Source organism: Varanus komodoensis, unplaced genomic scaffold (assembly GCF_004798865.1).
Source record: "Varanus komodoensis strain SLA01 unplaced genomic scaffold, ASM479886v1 scaffold61, whole genome shotgun sequence".
In the NCBI taxonomy this organism is placed as follows: Eukaryota; Metazoa; Chordata; class Lepidosauria; order Squamata; family Varanidae; genus Varanus; species Varanus komodoensis.
This window is the reverse complement of record NW_025336236.1, coordinates 3678544-3702607: the sequence shown is the minus strand read 5'-3', so window position 1 is coordinate 3702607 and position 24064 is coordinate 3678544. Positions and strand designations below refer to the sequence as shown.

General features: G+C 41.1%; 2 protein-coding genes across 2 annotated transcripts in view; both read left to right on the top strand.

Annotated features, from left to right (window-relative positions):
* The window catches only part of NUP107 (nucleoporin 107), a 30405-nt gene extending 11675 nt beyond the window's left edge, over positions 1–18730 (top strand). Inside the window, exons 10-28 of the mRNA XM_044449908.1 lie at positions 847–935; positions 2551–2629; positions 4341–4454; positions 5705–5795; positions 6566–6645; positions 7588–7647; positions 8840–8985; positions 9094–9142; positions 10576–10645; positions 11022–11140; positions 12866–12904; positions 13237–13387; positions 13595–13701; positions 14690–14792; positions 14920–15080; positions 15589–15714; positions 16846–16959; positions 17399–17566; positions 18390–18730. Of these exons, the coding sequence (XP_044305843.1) occupies positions 847–935; positions 2551–2629; positions 4341–4454; positions 5705–5795; positions 6566–6645; positions 7588–7647; positions 8840–8985; positions 9094–9142; positions 10576–10645; positions 11022–11140; positions 12866–12904; positions 13237–13387; positions 13595–13701; positions 14690–14792; positions 14920–15080; positions 15589–15714; positions 16846–16959; positions 17399–17566; positions 18390–18497 (1974 nt within the window). The 3' untranslated portion in view covers positions 18498–18730. The remainder of the gene's footprint in view (positions 1–846; positions 936–2550; positions 2630–4340; positions 4455–5704; positions 5796–6565; positions 6646–7587; positions 7648–8839; positions 8986–9093; positions 9143–10575; positions 10646–11021; positions 11141–12865; positions 12905–13236; positions 13388–13594; positions 13702–14689; positions 14793–14919; positions 15081–15588; positions 15715–16845; positions 16960–17398; positions 17567–18389) is intronic.
* A 4499-nt stretch (positions 18731–23229) lies between these two features.
* Positions 23230–24064, top strand: part of SLC35E3 (solute carrier family 35 member E3) — a 9188-nt gene continuing 8353 nt past the window's right edge. Inside the window, 1 exon segment of the mRNA XM_044449889.1 lies at positions 23230–23744. Within this exon segment, the coding sequence (XP_044305824.1) occupies positions 23345–23744 (400 nt within the window). The 5' untranslated portion in view covers positions 23230–23344.

Below are 24064 nucleotides of genomic sequence, written 5' to 3'. Positions count from 1 at the left end.
GAAGCAGGTTAAAGGTTCTCCCAGCCATTGATTCATCTTGTCGTCAAGTAACTGTGCTATATCACAGTGTATACTCAAACCATAAACCCCCTCTTTCAGAAGAGGTGCAGTTTCTTCTAAAATAGACCACTTATCCATTTCCTGGACATAAGAACCACCTGCCTACAGTGCCCCCATCTTCTCAGGATTCAACTTCAGTTTACTGGGTCTCATTCAGTGTGTTCACAAATTCAGGCACTAGTTCAATACCTGCATATCCTCAGAGAGAAATGGAGCTTCACACCTTCAGATGACTTCACCCAGAAGCTTCATACAGATATTTTTAAAAGTGGGGTAATATGGGACCTTTCAGGACCCTGTAAGGACCATGAAGTTGGGCAGAAACTTCCCAGTTCTATGTTCTGGAAATTTCCTCAATACTTTGCTCCTGGTGTTTAGTTTCTGACACCCAGCCTAACAGGCCAGTCCAGCAAGATAGCATGGTTGATGGTATCAAATCTGAGTGAGATTGGAAAGAGTCAACGGGGTTGCATTTTCCCTGTATCAGTAGATGAAGGCTGCCAAGATGGTTCCTGTGCCAAAACCCTCTGCCTGAATCCAGATTGTTGTGGATGGATAACTGATCTGCAAGCAGAATAAGGCACTGACAGAGTTGTCTGACTCAGGCTGTTCTTGTGTGATCCTACACTTGGGAGCCAGTACCAGTTAACTTAGTAGAACTTCTCTCCAGTTAAATTTGTAAAGGTTTGGGCTGAAGTATTTTTTGATTACCCAATAGCAGAAGATGGGTGGAGGATTAGAAGATAGTGTTTCATTTTGTTTTGTGTCCATTTCTAATTTTTTCAGTTGGTGGTAGACTGGCTAGAGAGCATTGCCAAGGATGAGATTGGTGACTTCTCTGATAATATAGAATTTTATGCAAAGTCTGTATATTGGTAAGTAACAGACCAGCTACTAAGCATTCATGCATTAGTGAGCTGGTGCTTTGTGTCAGATTAATCACAAACTCAGAGTAATTTTTCACTATTGTTAGAGAAGCCCCTTAAGTATTAGAAGTGTGAAAAACATTTAAATATAATTTTAAAATAAGCTATGTATTTACTTTGGTTTTAATTCATAGTATAGATTTTTGTAGTACAGATGCTGTCTTGTGGCCACTAAACAGAGTCTAGATAGCGGTGAGAAAATTCAGAGCCCTAGCTCCAAGCAAAACACTGTTCAAGGCCAGAGCTTGGGCTTCAAATTTGGAGACCCCTCCCTCCTCCCAGAATCTGTGGGGAACAGGAGGGTTGAGGGTATAAATGCCCTATTTGATATTGCCCCAAGATTTTTCTGCCTTAGAAAATGAGGCAAGGCATGGAGAAGAAGCTGGTGGCCCATATGATGAATCTGTGTATGCCAGAGGTTCCCATGCGTGTTCTGAAGCATACAGAATTCAAAAGGGAACACACCTGCCTTGATAGTGCTGCTGTGAGCCATGCTGCAATAGTATATTGGCTAATTAGGCAGTAAATATGATTAAACTTGATGGAGCTAACTTATGAGTAGACATACTTAGAACTGTACAGCTCTAGGATTGTTCTGCATACCTCTAGGGCAGTGGTGGCAAACCTATGGCATGCGTGGCACAGCGAGCACGCAGAGCCCTCTATGTTGGCAGCGAGCCAAGTCACCCCAGCAGGCAAGGATAGGATAACAGCGACATGGGCCACGCGTATGCTTGCAATGGAGTAGCAATGCTAGGTGATAACATCACGAGCCACGACTCATTAGCTGTGACTTGTCCAAGCTTTCGCATGGCCGGTCAGTGCCTGCCAAGGATATAAATAAACTAAAACCTCAGTTTTTAGGCTTGATTGTAGACTTGCCACTTTGCGATGAATAAGTGGGTTTTGGGTTGCAGTTGGAACACTAGGTCTCTAAAAGTTTCACCATGCCTGGTTTAGGGTTAGAAAAACAAGGCGTCCTTGTATGATTTTGAGGGTTGGAATGTGTTTAGAATGGGCAGAAATGTTGAGCTGTGCAGAAAAAGCTACTCAAGGAAGGCTTTTTCAAAATCGCCCTCTTTTCAATGGAATTTTACCACTATATTAGGGTTAGGGGTGTGCACCAGGGTGGGGTTAGGGTTAGAAAAACAAGGTGCCCTGGCATGGTTCTGATGGTTGGAATGTGTTTAGAATGGGCAGAAATGTTGAGCTGTGCAGAAAAAGCTACTCAAGGAAGGCTTTTTCAAAATCGCCCTCTTTTCAATGGAATTTTACCACTGCATTAGGGTTAGGGGTGTACACCAGGGTGGGGTTAGGGTTAGAAAAATGAGGTGTCCTGGCAGGATTCTGATGGTTGAAATATGTTTAGAATGGGCAGAAATGTTGTGCTGGTCAAGGGCTGTGGGTATTTTTTTACATGTTACAACATGACAGCAGCCACTTCCAAGGTCATAGAGCAAAGGTGGGATGAAAATGGAGACATAAATACATCATAGTTTTAGCAATAGAATATTGAATGTAGTAGCCACTGCTGATAAAATAATAGCATGCCTTGTGTTTTCAGGGAAAATACTCTGCACATCCTGAAGCAGCGGCAGTTAAACATGTTTGCTGGGAGCTCACGGCCACTGGTGACTGAACTAGTAAGTATGATTTACTGATTCTAGTCTTTACATCTCTAAAATAAGATGAAGGAGCAGTTAGTGGTTTTGTGTATTCTGCAAAATGGAGGAAACTTTCTTTAAAATACAGAACTTCTGCATTATTTTAATAACCTGTATTCCAGTTCCAACTACTTCAGCCTCCTGTAACTACACTGTGTGTGATTGGAGTTGCCTATACAAGTGTTTTTTAGGCAACGTCATTGGTCAAACACTGATCAGATATTGTCATATACTGGTCAAGTATGTAAGCAATTAACTATTATTTTAGTTAACCAGTTGATTATTTAACTATGATCATTTTTGCTAATGATATACCCAAATTAGTTAGCCACTATTATGAAAAAAAGGTATACTTTCTTCAAGTTAATGAATTGCTAGTTTTAACATTGCTAGGAAATGTGTATATATAAATGTGAACAGTTAACAAATTTTTTAAGTTAAGGACTCCGCTAGGCTCAGGTTTCAGTTATAAATATATTAAAACTAGTATTATAAGAGAAATAAAGCAAACCAGCAGCAACTTTGTGTTTAAAAATAGGCAAACATGAAATGATTGATCAGGTTAGTCAGTTTAAAAGTAGGTTGGAAGGAGGAACGGAAAGAGAGAGCTGGTCAGAAGCCTGAGAGAGTTGTGATGGAAAAAATAGTGGCTTTGTCAGAATGGCTGGAGTTTGTTAACCTGTGGCAAGCTGCGCTGCCCACGTGTGCCACTTGCATCTTCACACCCTACTCGGGTGTTGTCATGTCACGGAGAGCATAAGTACAGCATAGGTTCACTTGCCCTTCCATGGCATGCACTTGGTGGGTTCAGTGACATTAAAGCCCCAAGAAGGGAATGCATATTCAGAATGACATGTACACACACCTCAGCCTCGTCAGCCCAACTGAGGAATTAAACGTTGTATCAGCAAGAAGGCCAAGTCATTACTGGAATCAGAGGGAGGTGAAGAAAAAAGTCTTTGGTTGAAATAAATGTTGAAGAGAGCAATCAGTGATGTTAGATTTTATAATATTGTTCTATGTGGACTACTTGTTCTGGATGTTATATTCTGTAAAGAAATGTTCATTTTTTAAAAACTGCCTGTGGTATGAGCTAGGCAGATTTTAAGAATGGCATGCCTGACCCCCCCCCCCCCCCCCCCCCTAGCTTTGATATTCCCAATGAAGTACATCAGTAAGTGGTGACAGTGGGTTACTTTGGAAAAATTTAGGATTTGCTGGATCAACTGAGTGACATTCAGTGACCTTTAGATGCCACAGCCTTGGAGGATCCTTAAACCCACAGGAGAATTTTGCACATGCTCAGAATGTTAGCCGAGGTAAAAGTAATGTGGTTTGAAAGAGGCAGTCTGAGCTAAGCAGATATTTACCAGAAGCCAAGGCATGCTTAGGACAGAAGGGCTTTGAAGTGGAGAGAGGTATAGTGGTGAAATTGAATATTCTAAGTTTGGGGTAGATATTATATAGAAGCAGAGTTTGTAACTATCAGGTATGCTGGTAACAAGAATTAAAAAGGCATTTTATGGCTTCTTCATAGATAGAGAAAAAGAACAGAATGGTATGGTGTAATGGGAAGAACAACCCGCAAAAAGAACATAGTGTAATTTTCAATTGCTATAGCTTAAAGGCATTATTGTAGGAGAAAATGTGCTTCACAATCCAAAAGAATTGGTGCTGTTCATATATTTAGGATCCAGATGCTCCAATTAGGCAGAAAATGCCTCTTGATGATTTGGATCGGGAAGATGAAGCACGGTTGCTAAGGTTTCTTTTTACCCTTATCAGAGCTGGAATGACAGATGAGGTAAGTTACTGAAACCCAAATGTCTCCCTCTTTCTTTATACATAAATGAGCTGACTGCATCTGCTGGGCTTCAGCTAGATTAAAAATAGGGCAATGCTGACTAACTGTGTAAACAGAAAACCAGCCAAAGAATTTAATGATGTGGAAACTCTACTATGTACAACTTACTTTATAGAAAAATTTACATATGAATGTAGTAGAATTTTTGAAAATACTGTTGGAGATTAACATTTAAGCTAATACTCTGCAATGATCATAAGGAGAGTTAAATAAATGAAATAGCATTGTTGAAAATATTGTTAGAGATTAACTCTTGCACTGATGCTTTGTTATAGTAAGTTGGCTTAAAATGAATATAGCTACTTAAGTATACGTAACTTTGGTTAGACTTAAAACTGTTTGAAAATGGAAAGCAGAAGAAATTTAATTATGGAATACTGAAAAAAATAAGTCAGTTGACTAATTATGTAGAAAGAAAATCAGCCAAAGGAAATAAATGGAAATTGTGTTCTTTTTTTTTTTAACTATGTACAAATGCTTGGGCATACGCAGACTGGAACCTCTATAGAATGCAAACACTTATGTATGGCTCTCTGATTCATAAAATGCTTCTCAAGTACTTTATTAATCAAGGAGGTATGAATTACAGCATTCATTTTGGAGCTACAGATATAAATAATAGAATACAAAGGTGGCTGAGGCAGTAATATGATACCCGTTTTCCTAGGAGCAAGTCCCTTTCAATTCAGTTGGACTTACCTATGAATAGAAGTGGCTAGAATTCCATTGTTCCAAGACAGAACACTGATGCATTATGTTGCCTTAAGTGAGCAGTTATTTATTCAAGATGCAGCTATGCACTTTGCACATGTAAAAGGTTCTTCTATGTAAGAGTTCATTTACAAGACAAAATGTAATGGTGAGCCTTGGACTTGTGTGTTCAATCCCTTATACATGAGGAAAGAAGATTGAAAGCTTCGATTTTTTACTCTTGGTTTAAATAACCTACAGTGACCCCTTATCTTAATTGAGGAAACTACATTCTAATTGTGGTGCGGTTAGCAAATCATGGTTTGATCCTGATTTGTTTGAACCAACCATTCCAGGTATGAATGTTGCTGTTCTGAACTGGATGTAACCCTTCTTGGAGCTGTTGCATTTTGTTTCAGGTCCCTGTATATTATGTTATTCAAAATGAGTGGAATATGAGTACTTTAAAAAGTAGCTCAATCTCCCTGGTTATTTTATAGGCTCAGAGACTATGCAAAAGATGTGGACAGGCTTGGAGAGCTGCAACTCTTGAAGGATGGAAGCTGTATCATGATCCCAACGTAAATGGAGGTATGTTGAAACATGACAGAAGCATGGAAATCAAATGCAGGGTTCTGTTTGTACATTTCTTCACCTTACTAAGTTTTCCCCAAACTGTATTAAAAAACTGCATGTCTTTTAGAAAATGAAAAGATGCATAATTCATCATACTCAGTTATTGATTCTTAAATAAGGTTAGTCATATCTGTCTAACAGCAATTGGAAAGAGCAAATCCCTATCTGGGAATTTTCTTCAAAATGAGGTCCCAGATTTCAGATGTAGGCTGCATTTAAACGTAATGTTTCTGTAAGAATCCCTGTGTTCACATATTTCCTCCTTATTCTTACATTCCTGCTTTGACTACATTATAAATTGCCATTATATCTGAACTGGCAGACTGTGGTTTGAGTGAGCCTCTCACGCATCCAGTACTGTAAGGTAGGATTTAACCATGATTTGCAGTTCTGGGTCGAATGCTCACTCAATCCAGTCTGCTGTTCAGATGTAATGGCTAACTATGACTTGGTCAAGTCAGAAAAGTTTTCCATTAAGTCAAATGTATGAAGGGAGGAAGAAGTACCAAGCAAATGGGTTTTTACAGAAATATTATTTAAATAAAGCCAGTTTCCAGGAGTGTAGACCTAACCAGTGCTAGTAGCTTATATGCAAGAAATCTGGAGCCTTATTCCATAAGTTTCAGAGAAACTGAAATTGGAACTTTTTATGAGACAGCACAGTTTACCTTAATTACTAAATTCTAAAATGTCACGTTACCTGCTTATAAAAGTCCTGTTTGCAGTAGGGACAGAGCTGGAGCCAGTGGAAGGGAATCCATACAGATGCATTTGGAAAATAAGTTGCTGGCGATTAGCAGAAAAGGTAAGAAATGTGTAGCTGCAATAGATCCTGTAAAACAAATATCTTCTGTCATTTGTTTCCAATAAATATTTAAATAATTATATTTAATAAATGTATATTTGCTGTCTATATATAAAAATATCTCTAAGTGGTTCTTGTCACTAACCTTTGGAGTATAATTTTAATATTTACTGTAAGGACATCACATATATAATAATGAGGTAAATAGTTGCTTTATGAATATCTAGTCGCAATGGGTCGGACACGACTTCGCGACTAACAACAACAACAACAACAAAGCCTTGGACAGGACATGGTCCTTGATATTATAGACACCAACTGCAGAAAACTTCCATTGTGTTGTATACTGTTCATTTCATTAAAATACTGCCTAATTATACTGCTGGTGGTTGAATTTATATGGTTAACTCTCTATGGAAGAAGCAGGTAATGAAATAAGTCACAAGTTAGAACTTGAATTCTTTGTTTGTACTGTTCTGTACTAGACCCTGTTGTTGAATCACAGGTACGCTAAAATCCTGGACTTTTTAATTGTTTTCTGTGGGGCAGTAATGTTTTCTCCACCAGCAAAGGTCATTTCAGTCTGGCTTCAGGCTTGCTTAGGGACTGACTTCAGGGTTGTTGTGGTTGCTCTGATAGACAGACTGGGAAAGGCTCTTTGTAGGTTCTGCTGGACTTCTTGGTGGCTGATATCCTTCAATCGTTCTTGCAGATGTTGATGCCTGTATGATTCTGGGATGACCAGGGAGGGGCTTGCTTTATGTAAAATGGAAGCTGGAAAGTACCACTATTTCTCTGTGGGAACCCATCATGCAACATTATTAACTGTATTCTCATTATTACAAAAGCTACTGAATAATGAAATCACATGTAGGCATTTATTTGTAGAATTAAATGTAATGACCACAAACAGATTGAATTTTTTTAACTGAATGTTTTTAGGAGCAATTTGACAAGTATGAGAGAGCAATCTATGCTGCACTCAGTGGGAACCTTAAGCAGGTATGAAATGTTTTATACAGTAATCTCTTGTTGGAAAAGCTGAACAGAATAAACTTAGATTGGCCAACACAGGCTGCTGTCCCTCTGTGGCAGCTGATAGATAGTGGAACTAGGACCAGGAAACCCTAAATATAAAGAGTAGCATAAACTGGCTATTCCAGGGCTTCACAAGCAGGCACATGCATGATGCTGTCTGTTTTGAAGCATGCCTTATCCTCACAGCTGGATTTCCCTCTTAGCTTTCTTCACACTATTCCCTCCATTTTTCTTTAAATCAGATGGTAACACTCAGATCTTGTTTGAAATTCATTTGTGTTCAGGCAATAAGCTGCCAAAATGACAAGCAATAAGTTGTTCCTGTCTAGAATCAGTTTTCTGTTCAGCTTTACTAAAAAGTTAGGCTGAGCTTTATTCATGCTGGAAAGTAGTTCATTTTAAGGAGAATTTGGTTGTGATTCTCCTAGCTTTCCTCTCAGGATTTAACAATAAGAGCAACAGTTATTTCATCAATGTAAAAGCTAAAATAACTTTACATCCATGGGGAAAGTTCTCATATTTTATAAGTGTAGTTGTGTACTTGACTCTTAAACTGTTTCTATACTAGGAATTAGGACATTTTTGAAACCCAGTTTACACATGTGCATTGGGACACAGCTTCTTCTTATGCATCTGCAGATAGGCAGCTCCACCTAGCAAATCACTGTGTGTAGCAGCCTCCTGTACAGCTCGGGCATTTTTAACAGGACCAGTGCAAACTATGAAAAAACAGTGGTGTTTGAATTCAAAATATTGCTTGAACAGTATGGAGGAACCCTCTTAACAAATTTTTCTTTGCTAACACACAGTTCTTCCACACAGTTGATTTTGAGTGGGCTAATTATATACCGTGTGTACATATATATGTGCCTCTAGTGAAAACTAGAGGCACGCATATATGTGGGTGAAGTGTATTACTACAGGGGCTGGTTTAGGGTTGGTTTCCCTCAAAAAAAGAAAAAAATTCCATGCCACCTGGGTTCAGACAACACCTGGCATGCAACAGGGATTAAAGCAAGCTTCCATCTCTTGTTTGATTGTGCAAACTGGTCCACTGTATTTTAGCTATACTAAAGATAATTTAGCCTTTTATAAAAACACCTCACTTTCTCCAGATGTATTACTCTTGGTTATTTTTTTCTTTATCAATCTAAAGCTTCTCCCTGTTTGTGACACCTGGGAAGATGCAGTTTGGGCATATTTCAGGGTCATGGTGGACACACTTGTTGAACAAGAAATTCGTTCATCGGTGATGACCACAGAGAAGACTGAAGAGCTCCCTAGAGAATATTTAGAAACAAAGTAAGTTGCTCTTTGTTTGATAAATAGCTATAATGAATATTGGAATTGTTCCAATTAACTGCTGTTTTTCTTCTGTCTTTGCACCTTTTTCCCCTTCAATTTTTGAAGCTGGACTTTAGAAAAGGTGTTTGAAGAACTTCAAGCAACAGATAAAAAGGTAATTTTGAGGCTGACTTAAAAGAGAGGGAGGGTGAATCCTGCACTTTCAGAAAATATCCATCCATGTTAAAATCAGAATGTGTTAAGGGTACAAAGAGAGATTGCCTAATTCTGTTCACTTTAGCTAAGTTATTGTATCTATTGAAGAAAAGAAAACTAGGCAGTTTGCTGACATTCTGTCTGGCACACAGCATGAGAAATTAAGTGACATCAGTGCAATTGTAAGAAACTGTAAGAATGCGGATTTGACAGTCAGCAGCAATAACAAGAAAGGGTGCATAGTTATATCTGGGTAGCCTTATACTGAGGCAGAGGGCATGACTTGACTGTACCTCCATTAACTATCAGAGTGGAACTTCACTTTCCTCTTGTGCAGGGGTCGGCAACCTTTAACACTCAAAGAGCCATTTGGACCGGTTTTCCACACAAAAGAAAACACCAGGAGCCGCAAAACCTTTTTGACATCTAAAATGAAGATAACACTGCATATATCGTTTTTTACCTTAATGCTATAGGACTCCTTTCATATATTTTGAATAGGAGAACAGCTTCCTGAAGAGTCGAAGTCAGTGCTAAAGGGCTGCATGCATTAAACAGCAAACCCCATAAGTTCTTCAGCAGTAAAAGCAAATGAATCTACCCACATATCATTAAACGTTTGGTTTTCTTCAGAAACTTTTCTTCGATTTATCCATGGTTAACCTACGGTGCTGGGGGGTGGCTCAGTAAATCGGTGAGGGTCCGCAGATTGGAGGCTGTGCCGGAGATATAGGTGTGTTTAGTGACTGATTAGCAGATTAACAGTCAAGTGCTGTGAATTGTGACAGGTCCCAAGCGCAGCTTTTAACATTCAGATGAAGGAGATTACACTGGGACAGAGAGAATCCTTTCAACAGTGTTTCCTGTAACATGAAAGCCTGCAGGAAGTTTGTTTAGCCAAGGAATGTAGCGATTTACTTAACTAGCTGATTTACTTAACTAGCTAGCACTAAAATCAGTGGCTGTGCAGGCGCGTGTTTGAGCGACGGAGCCGCAGCAGAGGGGTTCAAGAGCCATGTGCGGCTCTGGAGCCGCAGGTTGCCGACCCCTGCTCTTGTGTATTAAAAAAGCCTCATTGTCGGTGAGCACAATGTTGTGCTCTTGGGAAAGGAAAAATGAAAGGGAGTCATGACTCTAGTTAAGATGCACTCTCCCCTTTTCAGCACCTACATGCACGTTTTTCCTCCTGAAGGTCAGGGCAAGGACAGGAGTCACTTTGGTTTGTTTCAAAACTCTGGGCATATAGTTAAAAGCATAGTAGGTGTGCTTGCTTACTGAACAGAACTACTGTCCTTCAGCATAATATTTTTCAAACCTAAAATATATATACCTTGAAATAGTTATTTTGTATGAATGTATCATATGTCATTGCAAACTTATACATTATTTCAGAGAGTTTTGGAAGAGAATCAAGAACATTATCATGTGATTCAAAAGTTCGTTATCCTGGGAGATGTGGATGGTAAGTGTGTTTTGGGTGTTTTTTGTACCCCAGTTTGTTGCATTTCTAGTACTAACTTGGTGATAGTTTAAGTGTGTAACTACTTTCTGTCTTAAGTGGGGGGAAATGGTGATGGGGTTTATGGAAACTGTTATTTATACTGTATCAGAGAAGCTATGGGGGAGAAGGGATATGTAGCTGTTTCTAATGTTGTTAAACCATGCATGAAGGATAGGATTGCAGTTGGTATATAGCAGGATGCACCTGTGCCCTTCTTGCTTAAAGAAGCATGGCACTTTCTACTGTGTAATTGCTACACTGTCACATTACATGTAATGGAACCTGTACCTTAAATATGTTTAACTGCTAAAGCAAATTGGGTCTTGTATTTTCTCAGGTTTGATGGAAGAATTTAACAAATGGCTCTCCAAAGACAGAAGCATGCTCCCAGGGCATCTCCTTCGGTTCATGACTCATCTCATTTTATTTTTCCGCACTTTGGGACTACAAACCAAAGTAAGTTTGTTATATGAACACTTCTTCAGCTATCCTGAGACCGGACCATGTGAATAAGCAGATTAAGCCTTTCCTCTTGCTTGTGCGTTCCCGTCATTCACTTTGCTCCAGACTAGTGAGTTGAACTTAGAAGCTAAATGGGAGGGAAAAAAACACAGATCGGAGTATGTATGTATGTATGTATGTATTTATTTATTTAGGGGACTTCTATGCCGCCCCATTCGTCGAAGCCTCGGGGCGGCTCACAACCATAAATAAATAGACTCCAATAAAACAATATAAATTAAGTCACCCTGGCCAAAGAATAAAATAAATAAATAATATTAACAATTAAAATAACGTTTGAATAAAAAGGTCTTTGCCTGGTGCCAAAGAACAAATAACGACGGTGCCAGGCGGACCTCTCTGGGGAGCGCATTCCATAGATTGGGCGCCACCGCAGAGAAAGCCCTCCTCCGAGTACTCACCCTCCTAATTTCCTTCACGGAGGGTTCCCAGAGAAGGGCCTCTCCTGCTGATCTCAAGGGGTGGGCGGGCATATATGGACGTAAGCGCTCCTTCAGGTAACCAGGACCCAAGCCGTTGAGGGCTTTATAGGTCATCACCAACACCTTGAATTGGGCCCGGACTTCAATGGGAAGCCAGTGAAGCTGACGGAGGACTGGAGTCATGTGAACATAACGCCCAGTCCCCATCAGCAGCCTGGCAGCTCTGTTTTGAACCAATTGAAGTATCCAGGCAGCCCCACGTAGAGTGCATTACAGAAGTCAAGTTGGGAAGTCACCAACACTTGTGTCACTATCGCCAGGCAGTCGTTCTCCAGGTAGGGGCGCAGCTGATGGATCAGCCGAAGCTGAAAGAAAGTGCTCCTCGCCACCACTGTCACCTGAGCTTCCAGTGAAAGCTCTGGGTCGAGGAGCACTCCCAAGCTGTGGACCTTGTCCCTAAGAGGGAGTGCAACCCCATTCAGGACCAGGTTCAATTCACCTTCCCCGAAGCCCGATCCAGGTTCAATTCACCTTCCCCGAAGCCCGATCCGCCAACCAACAGGACCTCTGTCTTGTGTGGATTGAGCTTCAGTTTATACGAACAAGAAGGACATTCTTCCTGATGAATCCTGGTGATTTTTGTTACTAGTATATAAATTGAAAAGTGCCTTCTACAGGGATTGCTACAAGCAGTTGCAGTTTAATTAAAGCAGAGCAAGCATCAATATATGGAGGGAATGGAGGTAAATATTGATAGATTTTTGCATACAATCTTTACAGCCACACTTGGAGTGCTCCATTAATTATGTAAGGTCCGTTTATGTGTATTAACGAACCCTACAATTGACTGTGAGCTAGCTTGAATATCCTGTCATTATTTGTTTTTTCTACTGTGTCTGAAATTGGGAAACCTAAACAAATCTTCTGCCTTTTGCTGACAGTACAAAATAATTTCTCCTCCAAAATAGAAATAATGGAATGATTGATCATCAAAGATCACATGCAAACTCTTGAGGAATGGCTTGCATCTTTGTCCTTTTTGACCAGACTTCAACAATGCTCAGTTCTCATTTGAGATTAGTCCTATGTCTTCAAAGTAACATGAAAAATGGTTACAACTAGTATAGGTGCTAACTGCATAGATCTATGTAGATCTTCTAGAATGACAGCATAGTAGCAGAGAATTTTAGTTGGTGTTTGGTAATTGTATTAAACTGAAAACTTTTTTTCCCTTAAGGAGGAACTGTCAGTTGATGTTTTGAAAACCTATATTCAGGTAAGTCTTCAGTTTCATCATATTGTCTAGGAGTTAGCCAGAACAATTTTCACTCTCCAAACAGAAAGTTGGCAGTTAATAGTCACAGACAGCAGAAACTTTGTGACTGTTTTCAGCACACTTGCATAACAGTGATCAGTGTCTGAATAAATAGCCAGCAAGTGGTCCTTCTAGTGCAGGGTGTCATCAAAGTAGCTGTTAAGGGATACACACAAAGAGGCATGTATATTTCTCTTTCACTTCTTGTGAAAGTGCACTTAAGTGAAATATAGAATGGGTCTGCAATAAAGCAAACACTTCATACTATGTATTTGAACTTTTTTATGCTACAGCGGTTGATATGTGAGAAGCACACAGATCTCATAGCATTTTATGTCAGCCACTTGCCTCAAGATGTAGCTATTGCTCAGTATGCTGCATTCCTGGAAGATGTCACAGAGACTGAGCAACGCCATCACTGTCTGGAGTTAGCAAAAGAGGCAGGTAAGGAGTTCTGAGATTAATTGATTGAAGGGTGGCATCCTCTTAGGGAACATTTAATGGGAATAAATTTTGCAATAAGTGGTCTAACCAAACTAAGGATCTGATTAACCTTAGTAGTACTCCTCAGTCAATGTGTTCTTCCCGTTCTTGTAAATCGCTTCTGTTTTCTAATACCCAACTGTTGTATATTCTTCCTTTCAAATGCAGGTTTGGAAGTTGCAACTATAACAAAAACTGTGGTTGAAAATATTCGCAAAAAAGATGCTAGTGAGTTCACACATCATGATCTTGCAATAGATACAGGCACAACAGAGGTGAGTGAGGAGTGATGCAAAATGTGTTTGCTATAATGCAAAAATTGTTAGATGAAAAATTCAACTTCATAATTTTTGCGTATAGTTCCTGCCCATTTTTTCCCCAAAAAGGTGGCATGTTGCAGGGTGGGAGTGGAGAGATCAACAGTAAAAGAGAAGCATAGGCATACTGTTAAAATTATCTTCTTGCATTACTACTGTAGTATAAGCCTAAGTACCGCTTGTGTGATAAATAATTCTGTTTGAGAAAGTATCTGCAAGGAAAAAGATTTCAGATTAGTAAAATTGATATGCATCTTGAGATCTTATAACTGAGAAAAGGATGCAGTTGAACTGGACTCAAAAACCCCAAGAAATGCCCCCAAGGTTATATTATCAGATTGATGGACCTGAGACAAAAAAAACCTGTTTGCTCCACAAGAAGCAGATTTGACCTACAGTATGACCTCTGCCTTCCTGCAAAACATGCTGCTCCATTTTATTTTTACGTGACTGTAGGGTGCCAACATTCTGATTATGATGCAGCCTTATTTAAATGACAGACAGGTCATGACTGGGAAGTACTGGTATGAAGTAGACAAGAATTTGGACCAAAATAAAAATGTGGGGACAGTTATGTTCTGTTTAAGGTCATGTTTCTGTTTTCATTTAGCATTTATTGTTGGAAACCCTTGAGAATTCTGTGGCCAAAATCCAGAAAGATGCCTTGGACATAATAAAGACCTTCCACATGTTCAGAAGGTCTCTTTGTTCTTGGAAAAGTACCCCCAATATTTACATATTTGCAAACTACTCCAGAAATGCCAAAGATTCAACAGGATTTTGCAACTTGTGATGCATCAAGATCAGTGCACTACTGGGCATGAAGAGCTGGTCACACATTTGTCTAGATTTTGACCAATGACTTCAGCTTCTAATATCTTCAAAAGCTGACTGTAGTAAAGTTGTTATACATAGTGACTGCAGTTTTTTTTAATGTTATTTTCAGGATGATCGCTTGAAGATTGATGTCATCGATTGGCTGGTATTCAATCCTGCTCAGAGGGCCGAAGCACTTAAGCAAAGCAATGCTATAATGAGGAAATTCTTAGGTAGTGCAATGTTACCGATTTGAAACTTAAGGAAAAAACAAAGCATGATGAGTCTGAAATCAAGCACTACCTTTATTTAACTGATCAACATAACTTACTGATATTCTTGAAATATTATGTTTTACAGCCTCTAAAAAATACGAAGCAGCCAAAGACGTCTTTATAAAGATTCCACAAGACTCAATAGCAGAAATATACAATCAGTGGGAGGAGCAAGGAATGGATAGTCCACTTCCAGCTGAAGATGACAATGCTATTAGAGAACATTTATGTATTAGAGCATATTTGGTAAGACTGTGAGCAAGTTTCAAAGAGGAGCACCTAAGAAATCAGCCTCCTGGTCCCAGATATGTGTGGTGGGCTAATATTAGATATGAGAGAAATGCCTTCTGTTCATACATATGGACTCCTTTTTAAAATTACCCAACCTAGTAAAGCTAAGTCCTATAATGTAAGCCAAACTCTTTCTAGAACTGAATCCTATTGAAAGTCAATCATAGTCAATTAGTGTGGGTTGGGAATTTACTTTTTAACTGTTTCTGTCTTGCTTAGATTAGTATCTTTGAAATACCTCCTCTTAAATATAGTTGAGAAATTTTAATAGTGTTAGTTTAATAGATCCTAATTTGGTCTAGGACTGAGAAAGAAATGCAAAAAATCTGAATTGGCCAGATATTCAGAATATTTATTAGCAGTTAGGACGTCAAAGCACTCCATTAACACAGGTGCTCTTTAAATGTATGTATTTTCCCAGTAACCTATGTGAAACTGACAAAATACCTCTATTCCAATTTAGGAAGCTCATGAAGCTTTCAATGAGTGGTTTAAGCACATGAATTCAGTGCCACAGAAGCCTGGTCAGCTTGCACAAGCAAGTTTCACTGAAAAAGTGGCACATGAACTTAAAGAGAAGAAATATGAGGTAAATGAAAAGAGCTTTTTTAAACTGATGAATAAAAGATGCTGAAATATAAATTATTATCCCCAAATATTATCTCTTTTCATCAGTGTGGATTACTCATCCAACTTGCATATAACTAATTGTTCTCCTACCTGGTGACATCTGGATATGTCAAAGTACAACATCCATCATCCCATGTTCCTACATAGGATTTCCCATTACTGTTCCCATTTTTAAAACTTTGAGACATGAATCTGTGGAACTCCCTGCCACAAGGTTTTTCTCCATAAAACACATAACTGCTACCCCTCCAAATGCAATGCCCCATACTTTTTAGAAACCCGATAACCTTGTTCCTTATGATATAAGCATGGTATTGACACCACAAGAGGAACAAAAACAATGTATTTAAGGGAATTGTTTTCATAAGGGGATAGATTTCCCAAAATTCCAACCCCGTCAATTTTTCACTGTCAAGAACTGATCCTGTGCAGTACGGTAGACCTGGTTTTGGGGTTCAGATGATTCACAAGTTCTCCTTGTTGACATTACCTTGGTGAGACTTTATCATGGAGCTTTCTGGTGTTGGACTTTGCTTGCTGTTTGAAGCTTGAACTCACCCAAACACTGCAGTTTACTTCCCCCATAGCAACCGGGTTCAGTCTTCAGGTCTTCTTCCAGTAGGTTCTTACAGACTCTCATATCAGAGACAGACTTCTTCTTTCTCTGCTCTACTCTCTTCAGACATCAACAGTTGTCTCTGACTCTTTTAAGTCCCCTGGTTACATGCTCACGTTCCTTTTACAGAACTTCTACTGACAAGACACATTTGTTGACCCCGTGGTCATTCTAAATCATGAATAGCTTCTTCTAGTCATATTCAAATTTGGCTTGATGCCTTCCTTCTGTAGGAAGTGTAACTAAGAAAGAATTGACTGACATACGTTCAATATAGAATAGCAAAACTGGGCTTCTGGCCTACTCAGTTGCAGTAGCCTTACTCAGAAATTCCTAAAAATATACGAACAAAACAGAAACAAGCACAGATAGTGTTTCTTCATTCCCCCTTTAGGGTTATTCATATATTAATGCAATGAAATGTAATCTAAAAATCATAGTGTTTTTGGATTATTAATTGTTTTCTTTTTTCAGGTAGATTATGGTATTTGGAAAGGTCTTTTAGATGCTCTTACAGCTGATGTGAAAGAAAAAATGTATAATGTCTTACTGTTTGTCGATGGAGGGTGGATGGTGGATGTGAGAGAGGTAAGACATATTTATTTTGGTTAGACTTGTAAAGCTAGTCTTACCTGATAATAGCTTGGAAACAACTACTATTTTAACTGGCTGCTATGCAGTTGCTTAAGTTCTTGCTTACCCTAAACCAAGAACTGCTTACCACATGAACACTGCCTATACAGAGAGATGCAGAAATAACCAAAAGACCATAAATCCTCTGGCTTTCAAGTACAGCAATTAGTGCCTTCTTTTACACTGAACATCCAAAGTCATGTATTTGAGAAGTCTCTGCTAAGCTATGGTGGTAAGGGCTGAGTTGGAATGGATGTAAGGTTTAGCATTTGTCATGTTTTATTATTTGTCTGCATGTGTTCATTTGCATATGGTCTTAAAATATTTGAACAGGGTAAGATGCAGTTTTGCTGGGCATTTTTACTTAAACTTAAATCTATGCTTTCTTATTAAGGATGCTGAAGATGACCCTGAGCGTACTCATCAAATGATCATGTTGAGGAAACTCTGCTTGCCAATGATGTGCTTCCTCCTTCATACTGTATTACACAGCACGGGGCAGTATCAGGAAGACCTGCGGCTTGCCGATTTGATTGCGTCTGACCGGCACAAACTCTACATGGTAAATTAAGACCAGAGTTTTCTAGGCTATCACATAGCTTGTGTTTTAATTACTCTGGTTTTAGTTGAGGAAGTCCAACAAGCATTTCTTTGGTCTCACTAGAATACTGTATCAATGACCCCAAACAATGCAAGGCAGACTATGAAGGCGTATGCATATTTTACATGGAGTTTATAGGGTGAAATGGTAGTTTAACTAGGTTTTTAGTGAATGGGTGAACAGCTGGAATAGGGCACATTTATTCTTATTCTTATTCCATAGCATTTATATCCCACCCTTTTGTGAGAAACCCAGTGTGGCAGTCGTCCACTCCATTTTTATCCTAGCATCCACCACCCTGTCAGGTGGATTAGGTTGAGACTGGCCCAAAGTGACCCAGTGAGTGTCATGGCTGAGCAGGGACTAGAACCTGAATCTCCAGGTTCCCAGGTCCAACACTAACCACCACACCACATTGGCTTTCATTGTGAAGAACTGAAATAAGTTGGTAGACTAGTAGTTGACAGCATCAGTGGGGAGAATTACATTCATTGTTAGTGTAGCATGCATGGCAGCTAAGAATCTACTTATTGAATGTTTTACTTTGTTACATGTTAGCTTCCCAGGTGGAGAAGGCACTCTGAAGGAAGGAGGGTAGATTGGTTTTTAAAAAGCTCTTTTGAACTAGAGTCCAGCAAAAATCCAATTCCCATGTTTTGGGATTATTGTAAATGAATGCCATGTCTCTTTCTTGTATTTAAGCTGTTCATAATAACTTGCTTCTCATATAATGGTTATAAAGTAATTTCTAGCTTAAATGATGCTTAATTTTCTTTTCCTTCAGGTCTTTTCTAAGGATGAACTCCGGAAACTGTTACAGAAGCTAAGGGAGTCTTCCCTCATGCTTTTGGATCAGGGCCTTGATCCCCTTGGATATGAAATTCAGTCTTAGTTGCATCATTTTAAGTAATTAAATTATGTTGAATGGAAGTACAAGCAAATGGTAGTACAAGGTTGGTTCCAAACTTTCTGCTCCTCCAGTAGAAGGTGGAAGGGAATGTTTGGATTTAATGCCATAAAGTTTCTTCATACTGTTTTTAAAGGTGTTCTATCCATTTTTGTAGATTAATATGACAATTCACATAGATAACATTTGTATTTTTCTCAATAAAATTGTAAATGACAGTTTGGTTTAATATAGCAAAATCCCTTAGCACTTACATGTACAGAATGAGTCACTTCAAGCAGGTTGCTTATGATTTGCCAGGTTGACTGCCTTCTAGTCATTTGCACAGATATGAGGCCTCTCTTTCAAAATTTTCATGGACATGTACTTTACAAGTAAACCAAACGCTTACAGGAGTGTTGATCTTTTGGTGTTGAGTTTTGGCACTTAGGAAAACTTGATGCCACAAAGGCTTAGAAAATTACAGACAACAGTGAGGCTTTTAGAAGCAATTATTTCTTTTATTAAAAGAAACTTTTAAATGATTTGAAATATATGGGGAATTAGAACCTTAGATTAATACCGAGATGGGTAAAGGTAACAATTTAAGTCAATGTTGAGGCTAGGTGAATTGTGCTCAAGAGAGAGGTAATAGAAGTGCTCATTACGGGAAATAAAATTTTAGGGGAGAAACAAGTTTCACTCTGTTCAAATGGAGCACAGATAGACTGTTGTGGGGGATTGTGAGAGGGTTTTGGAGAAGACAGTTAAAACAAATGCAGGAATTTAGGAAGAATGCGAATAAAGAAGCATACAAGCATAACCAGGAGTTCCAAGGCTGAGGGGTTTTGGAGTTTGGAGTGGGATGGAATATTAAAACAAACAGGAAGAAAGAGAATAATTAGTGTAGGAGCTACTTAGGAAAATAAAAGACAATGCAAGGATTCACTTCTCTATCTGCTGACAGGGAGTGACTAGGAAGCTGTGAGCACCTTCTCTGGAGAGACAGGAGCTTGTTCTTCTAGGTGGCAAGTTTGAGGGATTCCTGTTAGGATTTAGTAAACAAAATAAACGCAGTAGTTTCTGAGATTGCTTACTGGATTCTGGAAAAATTGAATTTTCAGCCATTAGACATCAAGAATTAAGATATTGAGCTCTTTATTTTGTGGTGAGGAAAGGGTGGGAGCTGATAGACAGTATTTTGCATATCTTTAGTTATCATAGGTCCAGGTGAGTCAGATAGCCAGGGGGAATTTTGATGATGATCTTAAAGGCTGAGTCATGTAGGCTTAGCTGCTTACACAATATTGAGTTTCAGGGTCTGTTTTAGAAGGTGTTGTTTTCTTTATTTTTCCTTCTATTTGGTCTCAACACAAAAGATAGAAAATAATTTATGGTGAGGTTTCTCTGGTTGGAGCTCTGAGGCAAGTTCTGAAATTTGTAAAGGTTTAACACTGGTGAACTGAAACAATCAGAATATAGTGACTGGCAAGAAAGTTGTATGCAAAAAGTGTGCAGCTACACTTGAGATGCCAAGCCCTCAATATTCTATGGAACCTGGGTTTTTTCTTTTCTCCAAGGTCAAAAAACCTTGGTCCCCATCCAGATACAGGCCCCTTCTTCCCAAAACAACAGAATTTATGGTGTGTTTCATGACAGTCTAGCACTGCAGTAGCAAAAATACATTCTGGCTAAAATCCTATCTTTGAGTACCTTTCCACAGAAGAAAAGCCCTATCTACTATATTCAGTCTAGCAATCTTGTTTGGGTAAGTTCTGTATTAGAAAGTACAGCAGAATCCCCTTACCTGCTGTCTTAGTTACTGTGATTTCACTTAACTTAGGTTGACTGTCGGCCCTCCATAGTCATGGTGGTGGTGGTTAGGCGTGCAGGACCCCCACAAAAGTGGAAACATTGCAAATATCTTTAGGGGAAAACTGCAACTATTTGCGGACCCCGTGCTACTTGTCTCAGTACTAGCCAGCCTTGCATGTTTTGTCTCTCAGTGTGTGCAAAGACTCTTAGAGTCACAGAATTTCCACTTTTGTGGGGGTCCTGTACCCCTAATTCCTGTAAAAGTAGTGTTTGCTAATATCTGTGATTTCAGGCATCCGCTGAGCGGCTTGGAACCCATCTTCTGCAGATATGGGGGTGCTGCTGTAAATGTTAAATTCTGCTGGGAAGTTCTGAGCAAAAACTGCAAGTTGAGAGGAGGACAAAGTGTCAAATTACATGTCAGTGTTGAAGTTCTAAGAATTCTGCTGTTGAAAGCACTATTTCATAATATATTTAAAATATTTTGATATTTTAAGCAGTTATCAAAGGCTTTATGAAGTGAAAGTGAAGTGATCTGGGTATTATGCAATCACAGATGTGTTAAATAGTTATTACTTTGCATGAACAATACATTTTTCTGTTCCGGGGAGGAGGAGGAAAAGACATCTAAAAGAATTGGAAGTCAGGCATGCATATTTTTGCCTGTTGGTTAAGTCATGTTTGAAAGAACTAGAGAATGATGTCAACTGAGATGTGTTCTTGAAGCAGGAGGAAAATGCAAGGATGGAGGAAATTAGCCTAGAAGAGTTTGTGCAGGGAGGTGACAGAAGATGTACTTAGGAAATTAAAAGCACTCCCTGTCCCAGGGATGTTTCAGAAAGAAAGACACCTTTTCCCATTCTCGTGAGAATCTCATATTTAGAAAGTGTAAATAGATAAATGGGTGAATGAAAATTATCCGTGGCAATATCAGATGCAGGGTTGGCAGCTTGTCCCAAACCCCAAACTGTATGTACAGCATAGAGGAGAGACTTTTCCTTTGTTTGTTTATTTTTGCATTTGTATGCCACAGTAATACAAACAGGAATCTCTAAGCAGCTTTCAACAGATTTGAGGCAGGAAAAGGATTTTGAGGTGTTCTGTTGCAGGATGCAGTGTGAAATGGCTTACTTCTCTTAGGAGGATAGGATCACATTTGGTCACAAGTCCTGCTTGCATGTGATAATGCTGGAAATTCTCCCTGACAAGGCAGAAATGTCTCCATTCTTGGGCTACTTTAAAAAAAAATGAGCAGCACTTGTGCAATGTAGGACAGTTAGATTTCCTTATTCCTTTTCAGCAAACAGAACAAGTGACTGTCAAAATCAGAAAAGGGGGAAATATGACCAGAAGGCGGGGGGGGGGGTAAGATTACAGTAAGATTACAGCAATGTAAATAATAACAGGCAGCTAGCTTCAGAATTTGCCCCGCTGTACAACAGGATCATGTTTGACTGGGCTGACTGCTGAGCAGGACTGAGGAGTGGGCCGCACAATCTCCAGGATAGCGCGGAAGACTGGCTACAGCCTTGCCTGTTCTGTACTAATCAGGGTGGGCCTGGTTAAGCAGCTCGCTTTGCATGCAGCCCTAAAACAATTCTCCCATTTTATACTAATACGATGCCCAGCCTGATGAGATGTGGGGTTAAAAGAAAAAAAAAAGCTCCCTGCGCAGTACCCCTCAAGCACTCTCGCCCAGTTAAGTGCGAAGGGAGCTTCACACTTCTTCGGGGAGTCATTGGAGGTACCCCATTTGCAAATGCATCGATATATAGCAAGCATTGTAAATTTCTAGAGCGTTTTATCCCTTGCCTCTCGGCATTTCAGCTATACTCCCTGCAACCTTTTGATACTCAGGTTTCCCAAAATTAGTAATCCAGCTTGGTCCGAGAACCCAACTGTCGCGAACTTGGGCTTCTGTTTCTCCTTAGCTAGGTGGGGCGCAACTTTTGCTATACGAACAACAAATCAAGCAAAGAGAGCAGCGGGAGAACTCGGCCCCACTGCTGTTCCATCTGTAACTGCTTTCCTTCGGAAGTCAGGGAGCTTCTTTCCCTGGAAAGTAAGGTTCTGGGACAGAGGAAAGAACTTCCTATGCGCTATCGCAAGGTTCTGGCTCCTACCAACCACCCATTGCCCTCACCTCGAAGAAAGATTCGCATTTTTGTTTTGGGTTGTATTTTAAATCGTGCATTTTTTTTCTCAACTCTTAAAGCAGCCTGGGGAACATACGTTGATGGACGGCAGTAAAACTACGATGAATATATAGCGTTAAGTCCAGCCATGTCTAAGACCTCCTGCATGCAATGGCGCTTGCTTCCAAGCAAAAGGTTATAGCACTGCGGCGCAGGCTACCTAGGCGAGGAAGGGTTCCCTCGAGCGAGCGCCAGGGTTGCGCCTGAGCACTCCAAAAGATGCGTGCGGGAGGGGGTGCCTCCCCGACGGGAATCCGAAGCTCTGCTCTAGCTGCAGCCAGCCTTTTCAGCCGCTCATTCACTGCGGAGCCCATCGTCTCCGGAGTTGCTTGCAGACCGCAGTTGGCGACGCCGGGTTCGGGCCAAGCGTTGTCAGGCTTAGAGCCCGCCCACGACTCGCGGCTTCCTTGTCCCGGAGATTTCAGTGCGTCTGCTCTGAGTGTTCCCCAAGCCGGGATCCAACCTCATTTTCAGCAGCGCCTGCGAAAGCGACGCGGCCTTTTCCACCAAGCATCGCTCCGTAGACGACCACTACAAGGCAGCCTTTCTGCAGCCCAGCACTCCTGGCAGGCACCCAGGGAAGGGCAGGCCGCGGGCGCTCTCCGCCCGGCCCCGCCTCGCCTCTGCCTGGGCGGAGCTACCCGCGCGTGGCACCGGAAGGGCCTGCGCTGAGCCACGTGGCCCGGGCGTAGGCGGAGGAGGCGGGGGAGGGCGCGGGCGGTGGTGGCGGCTGCTGCCGGTGCCGCCGCCGCCCTCTGAGGAGCGGTGGCTGCTCCTGCCGCTGCCGTTGCCGCTGTCGCGGTCCCGCTTGGCGTGGATGAGGAGCCGGGCGCGGGAGCCGCCATGGGCTGGCTGCCGGAGCGGGCCCGGCTGGCGACGGGGCTGCTGGCGAACTTGGTGGCCTCCATCTGCATCGTCTTCCTGAACAAGTGGCTGTACGTGCGGACGGGCTTCCCCAACCTGAGCCTGACGCTGGTGCACTTCGCGGTCACCTGGCTGGGGCTCTACGTGTGCCAGGCGCTGGGCGTCTTCGCTCCCAAGAGCCTGCGGCCCCGCCAGGTGCTGCCGCTGGCGCTCAGCTTCTGCGGCTTCGTGGTCTTCACCAACCTGTCCCTGCAGAACAACACCATCGGCACGTACCAGCTGGCCAAGGCCATGACCACGCCGGTCATCGTGCTCATCCAGAGCCTGGCTTACGGGAAGGTGTTCCCCACGCGCATCAAGCTCACGCTGGTGAGAAGGGGCACCTCGGGCGGGGCGCTGAGCTGTGCAAAGCGGGGGACCCTGGAGTTGTCTCGCCACGGGAGTTGTCTCGCCATGCACACGCCCCAGCCCGGTGCCCTCCAGATGGATGGCTGGACCGCAAGCCCCATCCTCTGCAGCCGCCTGGTGGGGCGATTGTCGCTCAACCCATGTGGAGTGCTCCGCGCCAGCGTTTCCCCAAATAATACCCTTTGCTAACCCCCAACAGCATGTTCAGGAGAGGAGTGGGTGGCAAAGCTTTCCAGGAAAATTGATCTCCCTGGCTGGAATGCCTTTTGTCTTGCTGCCTTCCCTAACTTG